Below are 20,651 nucleotides of genomic sequence, written 5' to 3' on the forward strand. Positions count from 1 at the left end.
CGCTGCTCTCCTGGCACTTCCCCATGTTTCACCTCAGTAGAGTCAGACCCATCCTTACATCAGTGCTGACCCTCCAATCTCTTCCCACACTTCCCTAATCTACCATACTGAAAGACTTCACATCATAACAGTCAGTGACAGTTATCACTTCTCTGATGGCCCCTTATGTTATATGTGTGCTAACCTTAGTAGTCTATCTGGTTAGCTATCACAGTCTTACTCTGATGGTGCACAAGCTAATCTATCAAACAAAAACCAGTATTAGCTATTAATCCCCGTGTTAACATTTTTAAAAAGTTTATTTTTCTAAATCAGCTAGTTTGGCCAGCTAAGGGCTCAGTCACACATGTTTTGTAGAAAACATACTGCTCTTGCTATTGCCAGTCAACCAAAAAGTCCACTTCTGTCAGTCACCAAGCTAGCACAGCTAACAGAGAGTTAAAGTCCTGGCTGATTTCCCAGCTAACTTCTGTTCCACTAGCTTCTGATCCACGGTATATTTCTGTATTCTTTCATCTACTGTGTACTTGCTAATAAAATCTGACACCTTGCTATTTTTATGAAGATATAACAACACTTCTATTTTTAGCTACAACAACAGCTCCCTGTGACACATCTTTTAGCTGCTGAAGATGTGAAAGAGCCTTTTAGTTGATACTGGAGTCAAGAAAAAACTATCCAAAATGTGGAAATAACTGACTTCCTCACCTCACTGTTACTAAATGAGTTGAATCTTTAGCCTTAACACACATCAAATATCTCCTAAATTTGAGTCAGAGTGATTCATGAGGTAGCTCTTGTGTGTGTGGGCCAAGTGCAGTTATTACAGTTGCACTTAGCTGTGCATTTATGTCACCAAAGCACTTATGTCCTGGAGTTCTCCGTTACCTTTTGAAGAATAAAGCAGGAGTTTGTTATAATGGCTTCAAATTTGAATGTAGTTTTGAATAGGAAGCATTGTAGTGGTTTCAGTAGCGGTTGTATCTACTACTAGAGGAGGCTATTTCCTTATCAAGCTGCTGGAATCTGTTAGGAGGCCCGTTGGGAAGCAGTCGATGTGCACTGATCACAACACACAGGAAACTGAGCATTCCTTTGGCCAGACAGAGCGGGAAGTGGGACACAAGCCAGACTGCAGTGTGTGTGTGTGTGTGTGTGTGTGTGTGTGTGTGTGTGTGTGTGTGTGTGTGTGTGCGCGCAGAGAGAGACAGGGGTGAAGAGAAGGAGTAAGACAGGCCAGACTATGCACCACTTCTACTGTGTGTGTGTGTATGTGTGTGTGTGTGTTTGGTTCTGTGTGTGTGTGTGTGTACATCTCTTAAACACATTCTTGACCTCACTGGAGGAGTGTAGCAGTGAAATTAGGTCAGGATTATTCCAGCTCACATTACAGTAAGCTCCCACCAGGCCTTATGTAAGAAGGGGCCAGCTTCCTCAAACTGTTGTAACTTCAAAATAGATCCATTGTCCCCATTTACAGCTTCAGATTACGCTCACTGTACTGTATGTCATCTCTGCTTTACTTCATGGACAGTGGTGGTGGGCGGCTGAAGCAACGACGGAGGTGGAAATCGAATGGTCTGTCTCTGATCCACAGCAAAATACTGTATCTCATCAACTCCCAGGCCTGCTGCCATGACATTTACTACAGATGATCATGATCCCCAGAGGATGAATCCTAATGATTTTGGTGATCCTGACCTTTCCTCCAGCCTCACCACTCTCAGGTCAAAATGTCAACTTTGCACACAGTCTGGATCACCATTATAATTGCAGTGGGTGTTCATGGTCCCCGATGGATAAATGCTATTGATTTAGGTGATCATGTGGCCATTCCACTAGTGCATCTTGCATACAAGATATCTTTTAATCGAATTGATAGATTGACATAAATTCTGCTTCTAAACATACCCCCAGGAACAGAGCTGGACTGTGATTTAGGCATGTCAGTCATGTTGGAATTGCAGGAAGTGTTGGATCAAAATATTAAAGCTACATTTTTTTGGCAGCAGAAAAACCTGATAACATATCACTTTACAATGTTTTTATGGTGAACATAACATTCAGCAGGCACAGAGCAACCTTAGCAGTGTTTGTGTCCACCTTACAAGTATTCACTCTCCTTTTAGCTTTGATTTGTTCTCCACCTACTCTCTTAAGCTGTTAAATGCTCCACTGTGTTTACCGGCTAGTCCCTAACTGTGTGTGTCTGCTGTTTAGTGCTGAGTAGGTTAGTGTACAGTGGGTTTATCAGCACTTTTTCACTGAAAACAGCTGCCTGCTGCTGCTGGAACCTAAGATGATGAGAGTGCTGAGACTGTAAAACCAACATAATGAGGTTAAATACATTAAAACACAATATGTAGAGCTGAGGGGAACTGCAGATAATTCTCTGTGGATTCATCACTACAACTGACACCTTTCACATTACAAATTGTCATTTGATCCATTGTTCATATAAAAATATTGATTAGTGCACCTTTAAGAATTGAAGACCTTTGTAGAAAAACAATCAGTTTTTTTGCAGCTTTTTTCAGGGCGGCTGTGGGTCAGGAGGTAGAGCGGGTCGTCCACTGATCGGAAGATCGGTGGTTCGATTCCCGGCTCCTCCATTCCGCATGCTGATGTGTCCTTGGGCAAGATACTTAACCCCTAATTGCTCCTGATGGCTGTGTCATCAGTGTGAATGATTATATTTACTCTGATGGGCAGGTTGGGACCTTGCATGCTAGCTCCTGTACCCATTCAGTGTATGAATGTGTGTGAATGGGTGAATGTGATTCATAGTGTAAAAAGCGCTTTGAGTGGTCAGAAGACTAGAAAGGCGCTATACAAGTACAGTCCATTTACCATTAAGTACATAACACTGCACTGGTGGATGGACTGTTGTGAGAGGACGAATAGCTAATAAATTGTCTATTTAGCAAATATAGTAGGCTAATTAAGCAGAAACCAATAAGTATTAAATGTCATCAGCAGTTTATCAAAGAACATTTAGCTAATAGCTGTTTAAATCAACTGTGCTCTTCATCCATATATGGATATGAATGATTATATGTAATATAAACAAGGATTTAGCACTATAATGTCTCTCTGTCCTCTCCCTCTGGTCCATTAGAATAATGTAGGTCAGTCATGTTGCTGTGTGCCTCATCCAAACTGACATGTTTACTCCTCCCTTCTCCCCTTCATTCCTCCTTTCTAGCTACAAATCACTACAGCAACATAGAACATTTAAATTATGTTAGTCACAATATGAAGACCTTGGTGGACCACAGTCATTTGTAATCATAGAGGATCATTTTAAATGTTAAAGCTGCACTACAGTGTTTGTCCTGAGGGTGCTGCAAGACCCAATTGGTGCCACAAATTTTGGCAACATTTTGGCAGCGCACCACTTAGCTGTAGCATGCTCATATATGTATGCTAACCATGGATGTATAATAAGAGCTGGATAGGGTGCTGCCGCTCAGCCTTGCAGCCGATTTTTCCCAGTGGCCACTTGCAGTTTTGCAGTAAGAAATTCCCCTGCGGCCCAAAAAACATTTTCCCCATAGACCACCACTGTAAAAGAGACGTCTGTAAAACTGTTGACACCTCGAACTGCAAACAAGGTCAAATATGACTCTTTCTGTTATGAAGGAAGGTTTTATATTTGTAAAATTTTCCCTGAGAAAAGTGATTTAAAAATCAGTAACATCACCACAATGTAAAGTCTATGTGCCAAGTGGGAACTTGCCGACGGGGTCAGCGGGAGAAACACTACTGCACATATTCAGTGAGCCGCACAACACGGAAGCAAACCTGGATGGTTTTTTGGCATATGTGCCAGGTGAGCAATTCTTATAGGACTGAACGGGCCCATTTTCGATTTGGTATCCCGCTTTAATAATACATCCATGATGCTAGCCGGCTTTGCCAAGCTAGCCCGGTCACCTTGGTTACTGTGGTTACCCTGTAGTTTTGCTGCCGTCATAATGACAAACAAGACCCATAACAAGAGACCCATGACTGAGTGCAATACTATTATTTAAATCTGCTCCATTATCTCCGTAGAGAAACAATACCAGGTCACCATGTCCCCCTCTCCTCTCTGTGACCGTCGCCTTTGAGTGAAGCTGTTCAACAACAATAAGCACATTGTGTCCCGACTCCTTGAAAGAAACAGAAGGCTTGTTTTCTTTTTTCACTGCAGCGACCAAGCTGTTTGAGTGATAGTTGGATGTTTATATTTTTCAAAATAAAGGACTAAAATATTATTTTCTACCTTTTCCCTGCTGTACTGAAATTGTACCAAACCGTGACCCCAAAACCGAGGTACATACCGAACCATGAACTTTGTGTACTGTCACACCCCTAGTGGACACATAGGCAAAAAAAGTCATATGAATTTAAAATGAACTTTTGTTTACTTCCATAAAAGCAGTGATATGTTATGACGATGCCAAAAGCCTGTAAAGACAGGAAGTTAAAACCAACAAAAAACAGCCAAGAGTTTAAAGGATTACAGAAGTTGGGAGCGCTCAGCCGTGATCATTCTTATATTTTTTGTGTAGCACCTTCAGGCTGGTGGTGGCGCTACAGGAAGGTCAAGGCACCAGGGTCATTAGAAATGATCCTCTGGGAACCATATGTCATGTCAATCTGGACAGCAGTTGTCATGACTTCTTATTCAGGACCAAAGTGTTAGTCCAGTGTTGGTGAAAGATTGAAAGAAGATTAGTATGATTAGTGGTAGTATGTAACAGCCTAAACACCTCAGGCAGGTGGTGCAGGAGCCCCGATGATGAAAAATCCCTCTGTAATCCATGTAAATCTCTTCTAATCTACATATTATGTGGATTAAAGAGCAGCCAGCAAGAGCAGCTGATCAGGCTCCTGCGGAGGCAAAAGGTCAGTGATGCAGCTTGATGCTTTAAAACTCATCAGTCAGTGGTTAGTACGAGCTCTGAAGCTAGCAGGCAGCCAGGGTAAAGACGTGAGGCTGAGATGATCTTGTTGTCCGCTCCGTTGTCAGAAAGATGAATGGTATTCCAGCAGCATGCAGCTGAAAGAGCGGAACATGGCCGAGTGGATCTTGCTGGTCTATATTAAGTCTGAATGCTAATTAGCCTACTCTACTTGTGATGGCCTATAAAAAGACACCACAGCACAGCCTCTGGAGAACCGTGAGGGACTGTTACTGATCTGTCCTCCTGCCTCTCCTCTCCTCTCTGCAGTGTGATGACTTAGATGGTTTTGTGTGTTTACTGGAGTTAGACTGACAGTACAGCATAAAGGCCTGATGATGACTGTATGTGACAGAAAACGGGGTGCGGTGGAGGCAGATTGTTTACATGTAGGAATAGCTTAGAATGGGCATAACTTGACAAAATGTTTGTTTACATACCGAAGAAAGAATGAAATAATTGAAAAAAATAATAAATAGATCATCAGATCAATCATCTATTCTACGGAGAATTTTGTTGAATACAGGATCAATGTTTAATGTAGTTTTTGATTTGACATTATACAATATTTGCTGGAATTCTGGCCTGAAGATGGTGACAGAGGACAGATTGAGGAGTGGCCAAAGTGAGTAGGAGTTTATCTTATCATGGTAGTCTGACTTGTAGATAGATCTCCACCGATATATTGGTCAGCTGATATTATCGGCCGATATTGGCCCATCACAGATATATCTGTATCGGCGTATATATGTTGTCTGATATGCACATGTACATTTGATCCTTTTATTAAATTGAAGTTTAATATACACATACATAGTTGTTATATATATAGTTGTTTATAATTATTGAATTCCCAGGGAAGTTTATTGTTTCAGTGCACTGATGTCATTTTGTACAATAAAGTTTATCGTTAAACTGTAAAATGTCACGTCTCCATTACATATCTTTGTCACAAGTGTTTGATAACTACGTTTGAGTGATCATTGCAAAAAATGTGTTATTCTGCATATATAAGATTATCAACCAATATATCAATATCAGATTTTTTTTTACTCCTTAATATCAGTATCAGCATCGGCATAGGCGCCTGAGCAATGACGCAGGTGGAACAAATGAATCCCCATTATTCAACTAGCGGGAGATAAGTTATGGTTTTGTTACCCTACTTTTTGTCTTTTTAAAAATAAAATTATCGGCCCCAAAAAATCCAGTATCGGCCGGGCCTTACTTGTAGATATCGTGTGTGCAAAGGGTGAGGATGGCACTAGAAGAAACCTTATGGAGCGTGATTCCTCTGAGTAAAGATTTATGGCAATCTTCCTACTAGATTTTGATATTTTTTTGGTAAAATGATTGCACTAGAGGAAAGGTCGAGCAGTCACGAAACCCATTAGGAACGATCTTCTTCTCCAGCACATTAAATGATAATCTGGTGGGTAGTTGTTGAGATATCTTGCTCTGGGCTCCCTTTAACTCCGCAAAAATATTTAGTACAATATCCTTTAATCTTCTACAGTATTACGGCAGCAGCAATATTTGACAGCTAGAACATTTTTTGAAAGGCTAAACCAACATTTTTGAACGGCTGATATTTTATATATTTGGCTGTTTTCATGCTTTTGAATCATATACTGTATGCCATGCATACACAGTACTCTACCATCTGTTTGTCTGGACATGCAGGTGCAAGTGGTGTATTTGTATTCAGCCTGTGTTTCATGTGAAGATGTGTGTGTGTGTGTGTGCGCATGTGTGTGTGGGGAGGGGGGGTTGTGTATGTGTGTGTATCCTGTATATGTGTTATCAGCAAATCTAGATCAGTCCAGACTGATTCACTGTCCCTTCAGGCTGGGTTGCCATAGTAACATGTGTGTAAGAGGGAGGTAGTGCCCGGTTTCAAATGATATATGATCTGAAGGTAAGGCTCCCTTAAACCCTGCTCTGTCAAACACTGCAGAAATCATGAAAGCATCTAGTTTAGAACATCTAAACATTCACATTTTAATAGAAGAATTTCTGCCACTCACAGTTTTCCTTGTATGTTCTCTGTGATCATGAATGTGCTGTATATCCTGTGGTCCCTCCCTGTCCTCTAGGTGTTCTGTAGAATGTTTGACTGCCTGCAGGGGGCGCCACAGGTAGAGGTAGGTCCCTCAGCATGGAGTGTGGTAATAACACCTGTGCTCTGCATCAAATATCTGCACCAATAAATCATCTGAAGTGTGGAGAGAAGATATAATTTGACATGAGGAGTGATAATTGAACACGCTGCAGCAGAATTCAGTGACTAACAGGATTTACGTTTTACACACTTGACATGAGACTCGTGCATGACAGTAGGAGTTATTGGTTCATACTGTGATTTAACTGGATGTGATGTTAAAGAGTGATATAACCGCTTTGAGTGTGACTGACGGTGAACGTGAGTGCATCTGTGAATGTGGGCATTGTTGTTGCATGTAACTGTGTATGTAGGTGTATGTGTGAACTGCAAAAGGAGTTATAATGCCATAAATGTCATATCTCCACTGTGTGTTGCCAAAGATGTGGAGAAGATATCATTTGATTTTCATTCAGTTTGAATGTGACAGGTTTTAACCATGCTAAGGTGTGGCTCAGTCTTTCGGTCCACCACTTTGGTCCTGATTGAAATATCTCAACAACCATGGGATGGATTGCCATGAACGTTGGTACAGACATGCATGGTCTCCAGAGGATGAATTCTACTGACTTTGATGATCCTCTGACTTTTCCTCTGGCGCCACCATGAGGTTGTTTTATCTGGTTCAGAGGGAAACGTCTTAACACAGTAGATGTATTAACGTGCAGTTCAGTGCAGACAGTCATGGTCTTGGCAAACTTCGGTGGTCCCCTGACTTTTCATCTACTGCCATCATCAGTCCAAAATTTAAATTTGTTCAATATTGAAATGTTAAATACAGATTGGTTTTCTTTACAATGAGAATTACTGCTTCACAGACCTGCTAGCGCTGCTGTAGACTCTCAGTGTTGTTTGAATGTGAGCGTTAAAAACATCATAGTAAACTGATGAAAACTCTGATGAAACTTGAAGAGAATATGGAGCTGCTACAGTTTAGCTTGTTGAGATTCCTACCATAACTTTAAATTCTTAGTGTTTAGAAATGTCCCCACTCTTGAGTTCTGACACGCTGGTTTCACAAAATACACAGATTTGTTAAACTCTGATGCTAACAAATCTGTATCTCTACACTCTCTTCAGCTATAAGCCACAGCTGACTGTTGCTATCACCAGTTAAAATGACTACATTTAATGTCAGATCACATCAGCTGTCACTAATTAACATTCATCCTGTGAGTCACTTGACGACATGTCAAAACTGAACTTTGCTGATGTCTGCTTTGTGTCTGTACTCATCATCACACTGTAATGAGTGTTTTTGTCGTTCCAACAAGTCCAACAGAGTGATCATCTCCAGCAAATGATAAAACATCAGTTTATATATATAATATATACATGTATATATATATATATAACTAAATTAGGGTTGTTCCAGTCAACTTTTTTGGTCCAAGTCCTTTAGTATTTAATACCAACTGATTCTCCCCCACTGTTGAGAACTCAGGTGTTTCTCTTGGACCAGCTGTGTAAAGTGTGATATAAATAAAGTTGAATTGAGAGTTGAGTATCTGCTGTTACCAACTCTGATCTGATACATGATTTAATATGTATCTGACACAGAAATAACAGCTGTAACCATTACATTTGACACCCCTTATTTTACACAAACTTTTTGATCCAAATACTGAAGATCCTGGTTTAACACTCTTAAATCGATCAGCTTAAATGATTGATATGATCTGAATGATGGTTTAACTGGGACTAAAACTGACATGAAGTCATCAGCTGGAGATGATCAATGATGTTTGCCTGAGTGCAGACACACAAACCAGAGCAAAGTTCAGTTTTGACATGTCATCAAGTGACTCACAGGATCAACGTTAATTAGTGATCTAGAGTTTTCATCTGTTCACTATGATGTTTTTTACTGCTCAAATAGTCTGGCCACCAGGATGACCTGTTTTTCATATTTCTTATGTTTATGTGTACATTTTGGCCTGATGATGTCAGTAGAAGAAAGGTCAGGAAATCATAGAAACATTCAAATTCATGAATATTCTCAGCAAAACCAACCACTGTCACTGCCACTTAGCCATGCAAAATGCATTCAATATTGTAAATACGCAGTTTAATTACAAATATGTACAAATATATAACTGCAATTGCAGATATTAGTGGAAGTAGTATCAGCGGTGGTAGAATAATTGCTGACAGTGGCAGCAGCAGCAGCAGCAGTGATGCTTCTAGTAGAAAGCTGAAGTGATACAGTAGCAATAGTAGCTCTCTACTCTACTGGCTGCTGGGAGAGAGAGAGAGAGCGCTCACCAGATAGAGAGAATGGTGATGTGGTGTGAGATAGAAAGGTGAATAGGTCCATGCTTGACACATCCCATAGGCTGTGTGTGATGTTCCGTACAGTGGCTGTCATTTTACTTCACTGTCAAAGAGCTGATTGTCTGACAGTGTAGAACAAAGTGTGGCCTCTGGCATGACTGATACTGCACTGTGTCACTCTGAGAATGTGGAACATGTTTCTGAAGCTTTGGACTGAGTTTAGTATCATCACTGCAAGGGCTTGTATCAATATGACACTCTGCGTGTAGCTTTTGATACATGAAAGTTTTCAACACTCTGGGCTGTGGACCACATCGCAGCTGATTCCAGAATTTGCAATCCTGTCCTTAATCAATAGCGTTGAATATTAAGTAGCAGTTATGTGCTTGAATCAGGAACATTTTAGTGCTGCAGTAATCAAACTGTATCCCATCAGAGCAGGACTAAATAAATGCCTGAAACATCAGTGTAAAGACAGCGTGGATTTTTAGTGTGTCTCTCTACAATAGGTGTCCAGCATGTTCAGTCTTCTTTATGTTGCAGTGACAGGGTGGCATTCATGCCACAGTTTTATGATAATGGCCCAGACAGCTCGGAATGCCTGTTACTGTGCAGTGAATAGGATGCATTCACACTGTGCACTCCCATATTGAAAGAGATTACAGCTGATAAAAAAAGACTGTTGACCTCCAGGATGGAGGCATGAGAGATACCACTGCACAAGTCCTTTGTAAAAAAAAAAAAAAAAAAAAAGCTCCTTTATGATTTCTCTCGCATGTTCTGTTCTGAATTTTATTTCATTTCAGTATATATTGTTTGGTTTTCTTTTGTCACCGTGCGTCTTATTACTGCCTGTTTGTGAAGAAATGTTTGACTTCTGCGTTGAAGAGTTCTGAGTGTATGACAGATATGTGACTGTGACTGTGTGTGAGAGAGAGAGAGGGAGATGTGAACATTCTGTCCACGGGGTCATTTAATCAACTATTCACATCATTTTTTGTGCCTGACCCCTGACATCAGCCAAGCTCTGACATCACACTCACAGAGGGACTATTTGTCCAAAACCCCCTCCAGTCTCTCTGTGTTCCTGCATGTACAGTATATATATATCTGTGTCTGTGTGTGTGTGTGTGTGTGCGCGCGCGCTTGTGTGTGTGTTGGAGAATGAACCCTAAGCAGGAAGTCTGTCTGAACACATCCTCTCATCTTTACTAAGAAGCTAGTACAGAAACTGTAGTTAAGCAGTTGGAATGGAGAAATGATGAAGTGACAGGGCTGCTTATAAACTGCTGGGGCTGTTTATGGTCAGGTGAGTGTTGTGGAAAAGCAGGCGGAGAGTAATGAGAGTAGTGATTCCACTGGACACAGCTATGTTGGGTTTTGGCTGCGATGCTGTTTTGTTCCGTCCTCCGCACGGCGTCATACCCCACCAGAAGCCTTTCAGAAGCAGAGCGTTTTCCAGAGAGAAGAGGGCCCCACCCCTCTACCTGGACATGAAGCCAGAGACCAGGGTAGTCATGGCAGCAGTGGTGTCATATTAAATTTTGCGATTTTCCACTTCCAAGATGAACCTCTTGTTGTCCACGGTGACAAATCTCCTCCTACTGGTTGACGTCTGGCCTGGTGCCACTGGTTATAACGTACTGTAGATGTTGTGATGTGATATGCAATAGGGAGTGTGTGCAAGGTGTTTTATTTTGAAAACTGACTGGTCTGGGCTTTTCCTGTGTTTGACTTTCTGCCTGGCTTGATCTGTGCTGTGCAACTTTACGCAGCTTCTGTCAAAAATAGACAAGGTGCGTATGTTGAGTGGAGCGGAGCTTCTAAAACTTGCTGCGGCGCATCTGATGGGATCACAAGCGTTGACTAGAGTGGCTGCGATAGGCTCCGGTAGCCACATCCGGTGTAATCAAGCCGTAAGAAGTTAATTATGTTGCAAACTTAATATACCACATAACAGCATCATATGCTTTCATATAGTTTCCTGTCTCTCTACACTTTATAATAAAGGCAAAAATGCCAAACAATAATACTTAAAGATCCCCTCCAGACATGTTCTAAGATATATACAAATATATGGCTTTGAATAACAGTGTCTCCCCTATAAAAGGGCGGCCAGAGCAATTTTTTTTTTTTAAATGCCAAAAATAACACCAATTTATACCAATGTATAAATAACACCATATCAATCACCTTGTTTGAAATTCTTAAAATTACATCTCCTTCTTTTCTCTCATTAAAAATCCAGAATCTATGAATATGTAAATATTTAGATTTTCAAAAGAGGAACTGCTGGACACAAGATGTCTCCTTCTCCACTGTAAAGTTCATTCTCAGTGTATATGCACTGGAGGCGTCAAGTTTCCACATTACAAATGTGTAAGTTGCATACTGGACCATGATAAACCTCCAAACTAGTTGTGATGTCATAAATCATGCTCATAGGCCCTCCCCTTAAACCCCTTAAATTTTCAGTGAGCACAGAGAAACCCCTTCTAGGGGTGCAACAGATCACAAAACTCACGGTTTGGATCGTATCGTATTTGAGTCACGGATCGGATCATTTTTTGGGTCAGCAAAAAAAACCCAAAAAACCTTTGTTTTCCATTTATTCTGTAAAACACTTACAACAGGAACTTTTGCCCATGGTCTTAAATGAAAACAACATTCAAGATGTCCAATGGTTAAATAAAATTTTAAAATGTATAAAATATTCAACGGTCAATTGTTAACTTAAATTGCAATATGAGGCCTGATACCTTCCTCTTTTAAACATGGTAGTGAAGGAAACAGTCTGTGTCCACATCATCAAAACTTGATAACTTACAAACATGAACACACATCTTGTCCTGCAGTTTAGCTTGTTGAACGAGCCACCAAACAAACATTCAGCGGGGAAAAGTGCACTGCTAACCTCAGTTAGCAGCTAGATAACTAACTAGCTGCTCAGCTGCAGCACATTAGCAGGTAAACATACCTGCAGATGTCACTACGGACCTGTTGGATGCTGGTTTGGTCGTTGCTCTTCAGAATCCCTGTTAGCGACACGCTGTCTGTCCATGACTTGTACTTACAGTTTGTTTACTTTGTCTTAAATGAGACATTAAATTTTGCAATTAATCTGCGGTTCACATGCGTGCCGAACCATTGGGGGCGATCCGTACGGATCAAGGATCAACTACAATCTGTTGCACCACTACCCCCTTCAGAAGATGAATGTGAAAACAGCCTGCTAGTGTCAAACTCTGCACTGCACACACATCATTCTGCACAGTGAAGCTCAAACATTCCACTGAAGTAGAAAGAAGAAAAACACATTTTTGAGTGGAGGGGGACTTTAAAGAAACTACTTTTCTTTCATTGAAGGAGAGAAAGAATAAGCATGGGTTAGGGTTAGGGCCAATATATAACTTTTCAACATTAAAATATCTGAAAACAACTAGACCTATCTTGTATATTTTGTTGAGTTTTGTACTCACATTATCCCAAATGTTTTTATGTAAGCTTTACAGTGCCAGCAGTCCATTTATGTTCTACATAGTTTTAATGTTCAACAGGCAGATCCCTGGCTGTTGAACACTCACTGTGTGCAACAAGCTGTGACATGTGATTTTGTGTTAGCTGTAGAACAAAGTGTTATAACTGAGTCCAACTCTTTATACACATTATTCTCCTCATATCCCATCTACCTCGAACATTTTTGAAAGTGTCTGGGATAGTGCATCTGATGTCTGTCTGATAGACCAGACATGCAACTGTCTAACAGCTGCAACCCAAAGGACATGTAAGTCCACTGGTAGTGTAATGACTGTGAGTGCTGTCTATTTGCTGCAGATGCAGTGAACAGATGTAGAAATAGTGCAGCTTTTCTCTGTGACCTGTTAGCTGTACCTACAGCACGGTGGCTACATACCAGTCAAAGGTTTGTACACACCTTCACTTGAATGAGAACGTGTGTCCAAACTTGAAGTGAAGACTATCAACTGTGATCAAGAACTGGAATGAAACAACATCAATAAGTATAATAGTTTATATTCAGTAATGAGACGATGTGGAGCTTCCCACAGCTGCTTGTATCACACAGTAAATGAAAGACTGTTACTGTGGGAAATATAATTACAGCACAATTCTGCCTGATCACGTACAATATTTAAGAATGACTGGCTGCATTAGTGATGATGTAGATATGTCACAGTATCTACATCAGGTGTACACCCACACAATCAAATATTTTCTGTGTCATATATGTGTCTGTTCTTGAATTCATTTTGTAGAGATATTCTTTCTGCTGATCAGTGTAAAAAATTCCAGTTTCATCCACTCTGATAGGATTAAAAGGAAAGAAAACCACATTCACTGCATACAACGATAACATTTAGTGTCTGGTTCTGGGACTTTCTTGTCCCACAATGATGTGAATATGTTTCACCTGCATTTTATTTCCATACATGTCCAGAACAGTGAACTACTCCTACATGAAGACATGATCATAACTGAGGTCTTGCAACAAACACTGTTCAGAAAATGCTGCCATTTTAGAGAGTGAACTGATAAATGTAGAAAGATTCAAATGAGCTGCTGATGACAAACTGTAGCAGCAGCTTCCTTTACTTTAGCATTTCCAGCCGTGATTACACACACACACACATACACACACACACACAGTCAGTGTGGTCTCCTGAGTCCTTTAGCTGGATTCCCAAACATGACCCGACAATAGAATCTTAGTATTAAAAATCAGACTCAACAAACACAATCACAGGAAATGAATTTTATATCTGGACACACACCAATCCTATTATGCTTCTTTGTGTGTGTATGTGCGTGTGTGTGTGTGTGTGTGTGTGTGTGTGTGTGTGTGTGTGTGTGTGTGTGTGTGTGTGTGGTGCCATTCTGTCAATACAATGATCCTTTTGTCCGTCACTGCAGCTTGTGGTGAATGAAAAAATAACTGGCCTAATGCTTGGCCTAACGTATTAGCACCAAATGTCACAGTCATTAGAATGTGTGTGAAATAAGTGCACTGCTCTCCATGCACGTGGTGAATTAGAATTAGAGAAGCTCTCCACTGTTGTCAGAAAACCTTGTATGTCCAAAATGTCATCTTTGCAGGTAGAACAGCCTCGTCTTATTTCCTTGTTTTAGGAAAAGTCTTTTAGGTATTAGCTCGAGGGTTGGAAATGGTCATTAGCGCATGGAGATATCAAAAGTTCTTATCGGAAAGCATCACAATCACTCACATTCGAGATCCTGGGTTTCCACCCGACAACTGCCCAGGGCTCAGAGAGATCACTTGCTGTTATAATAAGCAGCCTAAATGATGAACACACACTCCCAAGCTCATCAATTAGTGTGTGTCAACCACTGGAGCAGAGCAGAGAGCTGACAGGGGTTAATGAAGTTATTAACCATGTGAATGCAGAGAGAATGGAGGGAGAGAGCACTGACCGAAGATGGGAGATGAGATGCTGATCCACACATTTGATTTTACTTTTATTTAGATGTGATGAGATTTTAAATTGCACTGAAATGAAGAGGAATTCATTAATTTTCCTCAGGCAAATCATCTAAAGCCACTTTGTTAAATGTTTAACAATTTCTAGCTTTGGCACCTCACAGTGGCAGACGTCACTTTCAGCAACACAAAGACTGAGAGCAAGAATTATTTTCCATCAGGATAAAAAAACAATGCCATCAGAATAATTAATGATAAATGATAATGATAATAAAAATGCTACAATAATGAAGTTTAACAAATGATTATTTACAAGGATGACTTGGCTAGAGGACACAATGGAAGCGTGTCAACCAGGAAAATTTAAGAAATACTGTAGATGATCCGAGAGGTTTGATGAAAACACATATGATGTCATACTAAGTCAAAATTATGATTCAGTATTTTAAAAATATAACCTTGTCAGTCAGTATTGATATGTGAAATAATCTTGCTCAATCTGAATAGGACTGCAACTAACAGATGTTTTTATTATCGGTTAATAAATTAATTATTTTGTGGTAAAATGTCAGAAAATAGTGTAAAATGCCCATTCTCTGAGCCACAGTCCAAAACCCAAATATTTTACTATCAGACAAGACAAAGGGAAGTTCAAATTCTCACTTTTGAGAAGCTGAAAACAAAGAATGTTGGTATCTAAATAACAGAAATGATTAAGCAGTTATTATAAAAATTACTAATTCAAAATTGTCCACAGCCTTTTTATTTTAAAAAGTTAACTGCATTAATTAATGAATTCATTCATTTGAAAGCATCTTACAGTCTCCTGTCTGTATGAGAATAACAAACTGAGGGGGAGGCGCAGTGCTCCGCTGTGTTTTTATTAATGTCACGTCTCCAGCAGTGGAGAGCAGCCTGTCTGCTCCGCTGTGTTATTATTAATGTCACGTCTCCAGCAGTGGAGAGCAGCCTCTCTGCTGCTCTGTGTTATTATTAATGTCATGTCTCCAGCAGTGGAGAGCAGCCTCTCTGCTCCTCTGTGTTATTATTAATGTCACGTCTCCAGCAGCGGAGAGCAGCCTCTCTGCTGCTCTGTGTTATTATTAATGTCATGTCTCCAGCAGTGGAGAGCAGCCTCTCTGCTCCTCTGTGTTATTATTAATGTCACCTCTCCAGCAGTGGAGAGCAGCCTCTCTGCTCCGCTGTGTTATTATTAATGTCATGTCTCCAGCAGTGGAGAGCAGCCTCTCTGCTGCTCTGTGTTATTATTAATGTCACATCTCCAGCAGTGGAGAGCAGCCTCTCTGCTCCGCTGTGTTATTATTAATGTCACGTCTTCAGCAGTGGAGAGCAGTCTCTCTGCTGCTCTGTGTTATTATTAATGTCATGTCTCCAGCAGTGGAGAGCAGCCTCTCTGCTCCTCTGTGTTATTATTAATGTCACGTCTCCAGCAGTGGAGAGCAGCCTCTCTGCTCCTCTGTGTTATTATTAATGTCACGTCTCCAGCAGTGGAGAGCAGCCCCTCTGCTCCTCTGTGTTATTATTAATGTCATGTCTCCAGCAGTGGAGAGCAGCCTCTCTGCTCCTCTGTGTTATTATTAATGTCATGTCTCCAGCAGTGGAGAGCAGTCTCTCTGCTGCTCTGTGTTATTATTAATGTCATGTCTCCAGCAGTGAAGAGCAGCCTCTCTGCTGCTCTGTGTTATTATTAATGTCATGTCTCCAGCAGTGAAGAGCAGCCTCTCTGCTGCTCTGTGTTATTATTAATGTCACGTCTCCAGCAGTGAAGAGCAGCCTCTCTGCTGCTCTGTTAGCGTCGGGGAAAACCATCGTTGTCCAACATGCTGAGCAGGCGCAGGGTTTTTGAGGTGAAACAGAGTTATTTTCATCACCTCAGAGTTGGTTGAAGTTGTTTAATGCTGCAGTGTGTGTTGGTCAGCTGGTCTCATTTGTTACTGCTGATCGCTGCTCCGCTAATGTTAGTCTCTGAGTGACGGCGTAGAAAGTTCCCAATATACTTCACGTTTGTCTCGTAATGGTAATTAGTCATGAAATGTTTGCCTTTTTTGAAGATGAGCTACAAGATAACTCTAATGTGTGCGCGCTGTAGACTGTCTGGGTGCTGCACTGCCCTCACAGTTGAGTTTGCCCTTTTTTGTTCCATCAATATCATATTGTTAATTAACATTTAGAAAATCGATTTTTTTGACATTTGTGAATTGATTCAGAATGGTAGGAGATAAGAATCAAGATTCACCCCTAAATTCTATGTTGGAGATTTAAGCACCATGTATTTTTACTGCAGAGCCCTCAAGAGATACCACATCCAGAGAGGAAAATGCACTCCTGCTTGGATAATGTCATCTACAGGCCAACCATAATCACTGTTGTTATGGTGATAGTTCCAAACTGGTGCTATCATTTAGTACTAGCACCTGAGGCAGCAACGATGGGGGAAAGAGTCTCATTATTTATTCATTTAAATCACTTTTTAACATTCCCATACCATATGTATAAAAGTTCCTGTTGCTGCCATTAGAACAATGATATTTTTCATTTTAAATAATGCTCATGGGGCAAAGTAAAATCTATGAATACATATGTAAAGTATCATTTGAAGGTCAGGCTTCTTGATGACAAACTGCCAGTTGATATTTATTGAGGTTTATAGGTGTTGCAACCTTCAATTATTTAAAGGTAGGGATAATTATTTATATTCTCACATAGATGTGAAAGGAGTTGAGAATACTTTTAGTGAAGGGATTAGAGGCCAGGGTTAGGGTTAGGGTTAGGGCAGGCTGGGCCTACCTAACCATCTATAAGCATGTATTGCACTGTGTATTTATATTAGGAATATTACAATCCATGAATGTCTTATTATTGTGAATGAAAGCAGACCAACTTGTCCAACAATATCTTTTAAAGTGAAGACACCTTTTTCTACTCCACTCATTAAAAGCAATCAAATGACCGCCTACAAGACCCTACAAGTGACTTCACATCTGAGCATCTCATGATCACTTCATTACATTTGACTCTTCTGCATTGATGATGATGTTGAAGTCATCCACAACCCTCAAAGTTTAATTTTATCCCGCCATAACCAAAATAATCCCTCTAGTGTACAGTAAGGTTTGAATGTATGTCTCAAGATGCTCATTATTGCTTGTCCCAAACAAAAATGGCATCCAAAAGTCATATCTGTGTGGTTGTCCAGGTGCCATCTTTGTTTGGATCCAGGAGTAAAGATGCACTCTGTGAAAAGCATCAAAATCCTGGAAGCATGGAAGTCATTTAGGATTAAACACAAGATTTGATGAGCTGTTACAGTAAGAATGTCCTTAACCTGAACTAAGAGTGAAGACAGACAAACTGAGTGTTCATGAAGCCACCTCCCCAGCAGAGACTATTACCATATTCAGATTCACATTGACCTACATCTCCCAATCCTCAATGACTGCATTCTGTCAGTGTGTGTGTACGTGTGTGTGTGTGTGGCAAGAACTTGCCAGTTGTAGGTCAGCGTGACAGAGGCTGTTGTTGTCGAGTGTGGTGGTCAGAGAGGACAGTGCCCAGGTCACGGGGGGTGAAGTGTGTGTGTAGGTGTGTGGAATGCTGTGCTGGAGAGTTGGCACCAGTGCAGGTCAGCAGATACACTGTACCTACTGTTCTCCAAAATATCACAGGGTACATGCCCATATTAGGACATCCTACGTTTGATATGAATAAAACCAGGCCTCATAAATCTCTCACAAAGCTGTTTATTTTTTCATCCTTCATTTATGTTACTGATGAGCTCGTTTCAAATGATGAGTAATAGTGGTATGATAACCCTGAGCTCATATAGTAAAGAGTGTAAGCTGTAAGCAGGTGACAGAGGCTTCGATAAGCCCAGAAAAACACACATTTCCCTTACTCTTCTTTAGTGCCACAGAAGCAGACATTCTACCTTTTGATGGGCTGATTATGATTTAGCCACAGCCAAGTCAGTTCTAGTCTGGGCCAGTCTCTGTTGACAGATGGAAGACAAAATGTTAGTGTGTGTAAAGGACCTGACAGATGCAGGATTTTAAAGGTAGATGCCAAAAACAATATTTGAGGATTTAAGAAAATCTGGTAATAATATGTTGGCCTTTTTTTAACAGAAACACAACAAAAACATGACATTTTTGCATCTGAGATCAGGGCAAGGTTTCATTAAGTACTATGTTATAATCCAGGTTGAAGTTCACCTCATGCTTGCAAAATTCACTCACCTCCAGATCTCTGACTTCTCCTATTAGAATATTAATGATACAATGATAAAATGCTAGTTGGTTATTGATGAATATCTGTTTGGGTTCTCATGGGATTGGGGTTGTCTAGTGTGTTTATGTGTTTTAGATTTCGTAAATTGTGAGTCTGTTCCCATCCTTCACCATTATCAAATTGTTGTGATACATCACAACAACAGAAACAAGGTCAAATCTCTTCTCCATCTTTCTTTTTAAGTGGCACCAGAAAAAAACGCTGTGTCAGTGGATGGAAGGCCAACACAAATAGAGAGCTGAATTTACATGAGTCTGTATGTGACTCTCCAGGTCAGCTGATGGGTCATGAAGTCTACGTCTACACTGTGCTGTCTGATTTTTAAAACACAATGTCCGTGTGAAATTGATTTACATCCACATCAGCATATCCAGGTCATTTTAGTAGAGACGTCTGTCCACTGTGAAACACCTGAACTATAGGAAAACCTCAAAATCTCTTCTTCTTGGTCTTCTTTTCAGGTGGCAAATACCAAAACTGCATCTCAGCCAACATCTGGTAAAAAGCGCATGGGCTGATATAATCAAAAATTTAATGGTTGCAACATTATCTGTCAAATTCAACATAAATACAGGTTAATGACAACAGCTGTATGAACAGCTGTATCAACATTTAGAAAGATACCGTATAGACAAGAAAAAGTTCTTCATAACTTAACTGGCACTGTGAAACTTGCATCATCATTTTGTGAAAGTTGTTTTTTACTCCATATACCCTGAAATACCAGACTTTCAATATATAAACACTCTTGAGACCATTTTGGAAAAGCTTCATTTTAGGGGAGAAAAACGCAGGCTTAGTCTGGACGGAGGGCTTGAAATTTAAAAAAAATACTTTTAAAAATTGAAGTGAGTTAGTGTGGACATACAGTACTCCTCCTCCAACAAGACAAATAAGAAAAAGCAGCCAATCATCAGACACAATCCTCTGCTTCCTGTTGCAAAACTCTTCCACTGTCCTGTGGACGACCCTTCAGAAAACAGGGTCATGACCTCTGTGTGTGTGTGTGTGTGTGTGTGTGTGTGTGTGTGTGTGTGTGTGTGTGTGTGTGAGGGGGGGTTGGGTGTCATAGATAAGTGCTGATATTGACACTTGTTTGTTGTGTGTCTCCTGCCTCGTGATCCAGCGACCAGTAGCTTCTTCACATGGAGATAGATCTCTCCTGGCATCACTCAGTTCATATTGTTTGTTTGCAGCTTTACTGCTGATCTTCCAGGAATGACCTCACTGTGTCTGACCTATAGAGAAGTCTCACATGCTGTAAGGCTGAGTACAGTTCCACCGCATGTATGCTCAAATACACTAATGCTACATTCACAGTGGTTCTCTCTGGTCTTCTTTCATGGAGAGAAATAGATTCTTGTCAGGGTGAGGAAGGTCTTGAAAGTTATTTGGTATCTTTATGGAAGAAGGATGTAGGCGTTATTCTTATTAATAACAGTGATATTATCTCTCACTGTTTTGTTTTGTGAGTAAAATGAGATTTTGGAACTCAGCGACATCA

At 40.5% G+C, this 20,651-nt stretch overlaps 1 protein-coding gene across 2 annotated transcripts in view; it reads left to right on the plus strand.

Moving 5' to 3' along the window:
• The window catches only part of bcar1 (BCAR1 scaffold protein, Cas family member), a 99,576-nt gene that overhangs the window by 22,542 nt on the left and 56,383 nt on the right, over nucleotides 1-20,651 (plus strand). The window contains exon 2 of one of the 2 annotated variants that reach the window (XM_044356203.1): nucleotides 7,046-7,093. The exons of the other annotated variant lie outside the window; for it this stretch is intronic. Within the exon in view, the coding sequence (XP_044212138.1) occupies nucleotides 7,046-7,093 (48 nt within the window). The remainder of the gene's footprint in view (nucleotides 1-7,045; nucleotides 7,094-20,651) is intronic. 2 annotated transcript variants of the gene reach the window in all.

This window comes from Thunnus albacares, chromosome 7 (genome assembly GCF_914725855.1).
Source record: "Thunnus albacares chromosome 7, fThuAlb1.1, whole genome shotgun sequence".
Taxonomy (NCBI): Eukaryota; Metazoa; Chordata; class Actinopteri; order Scombriformes; family Scombridae; genus Thunnus; species Thunnus albacares.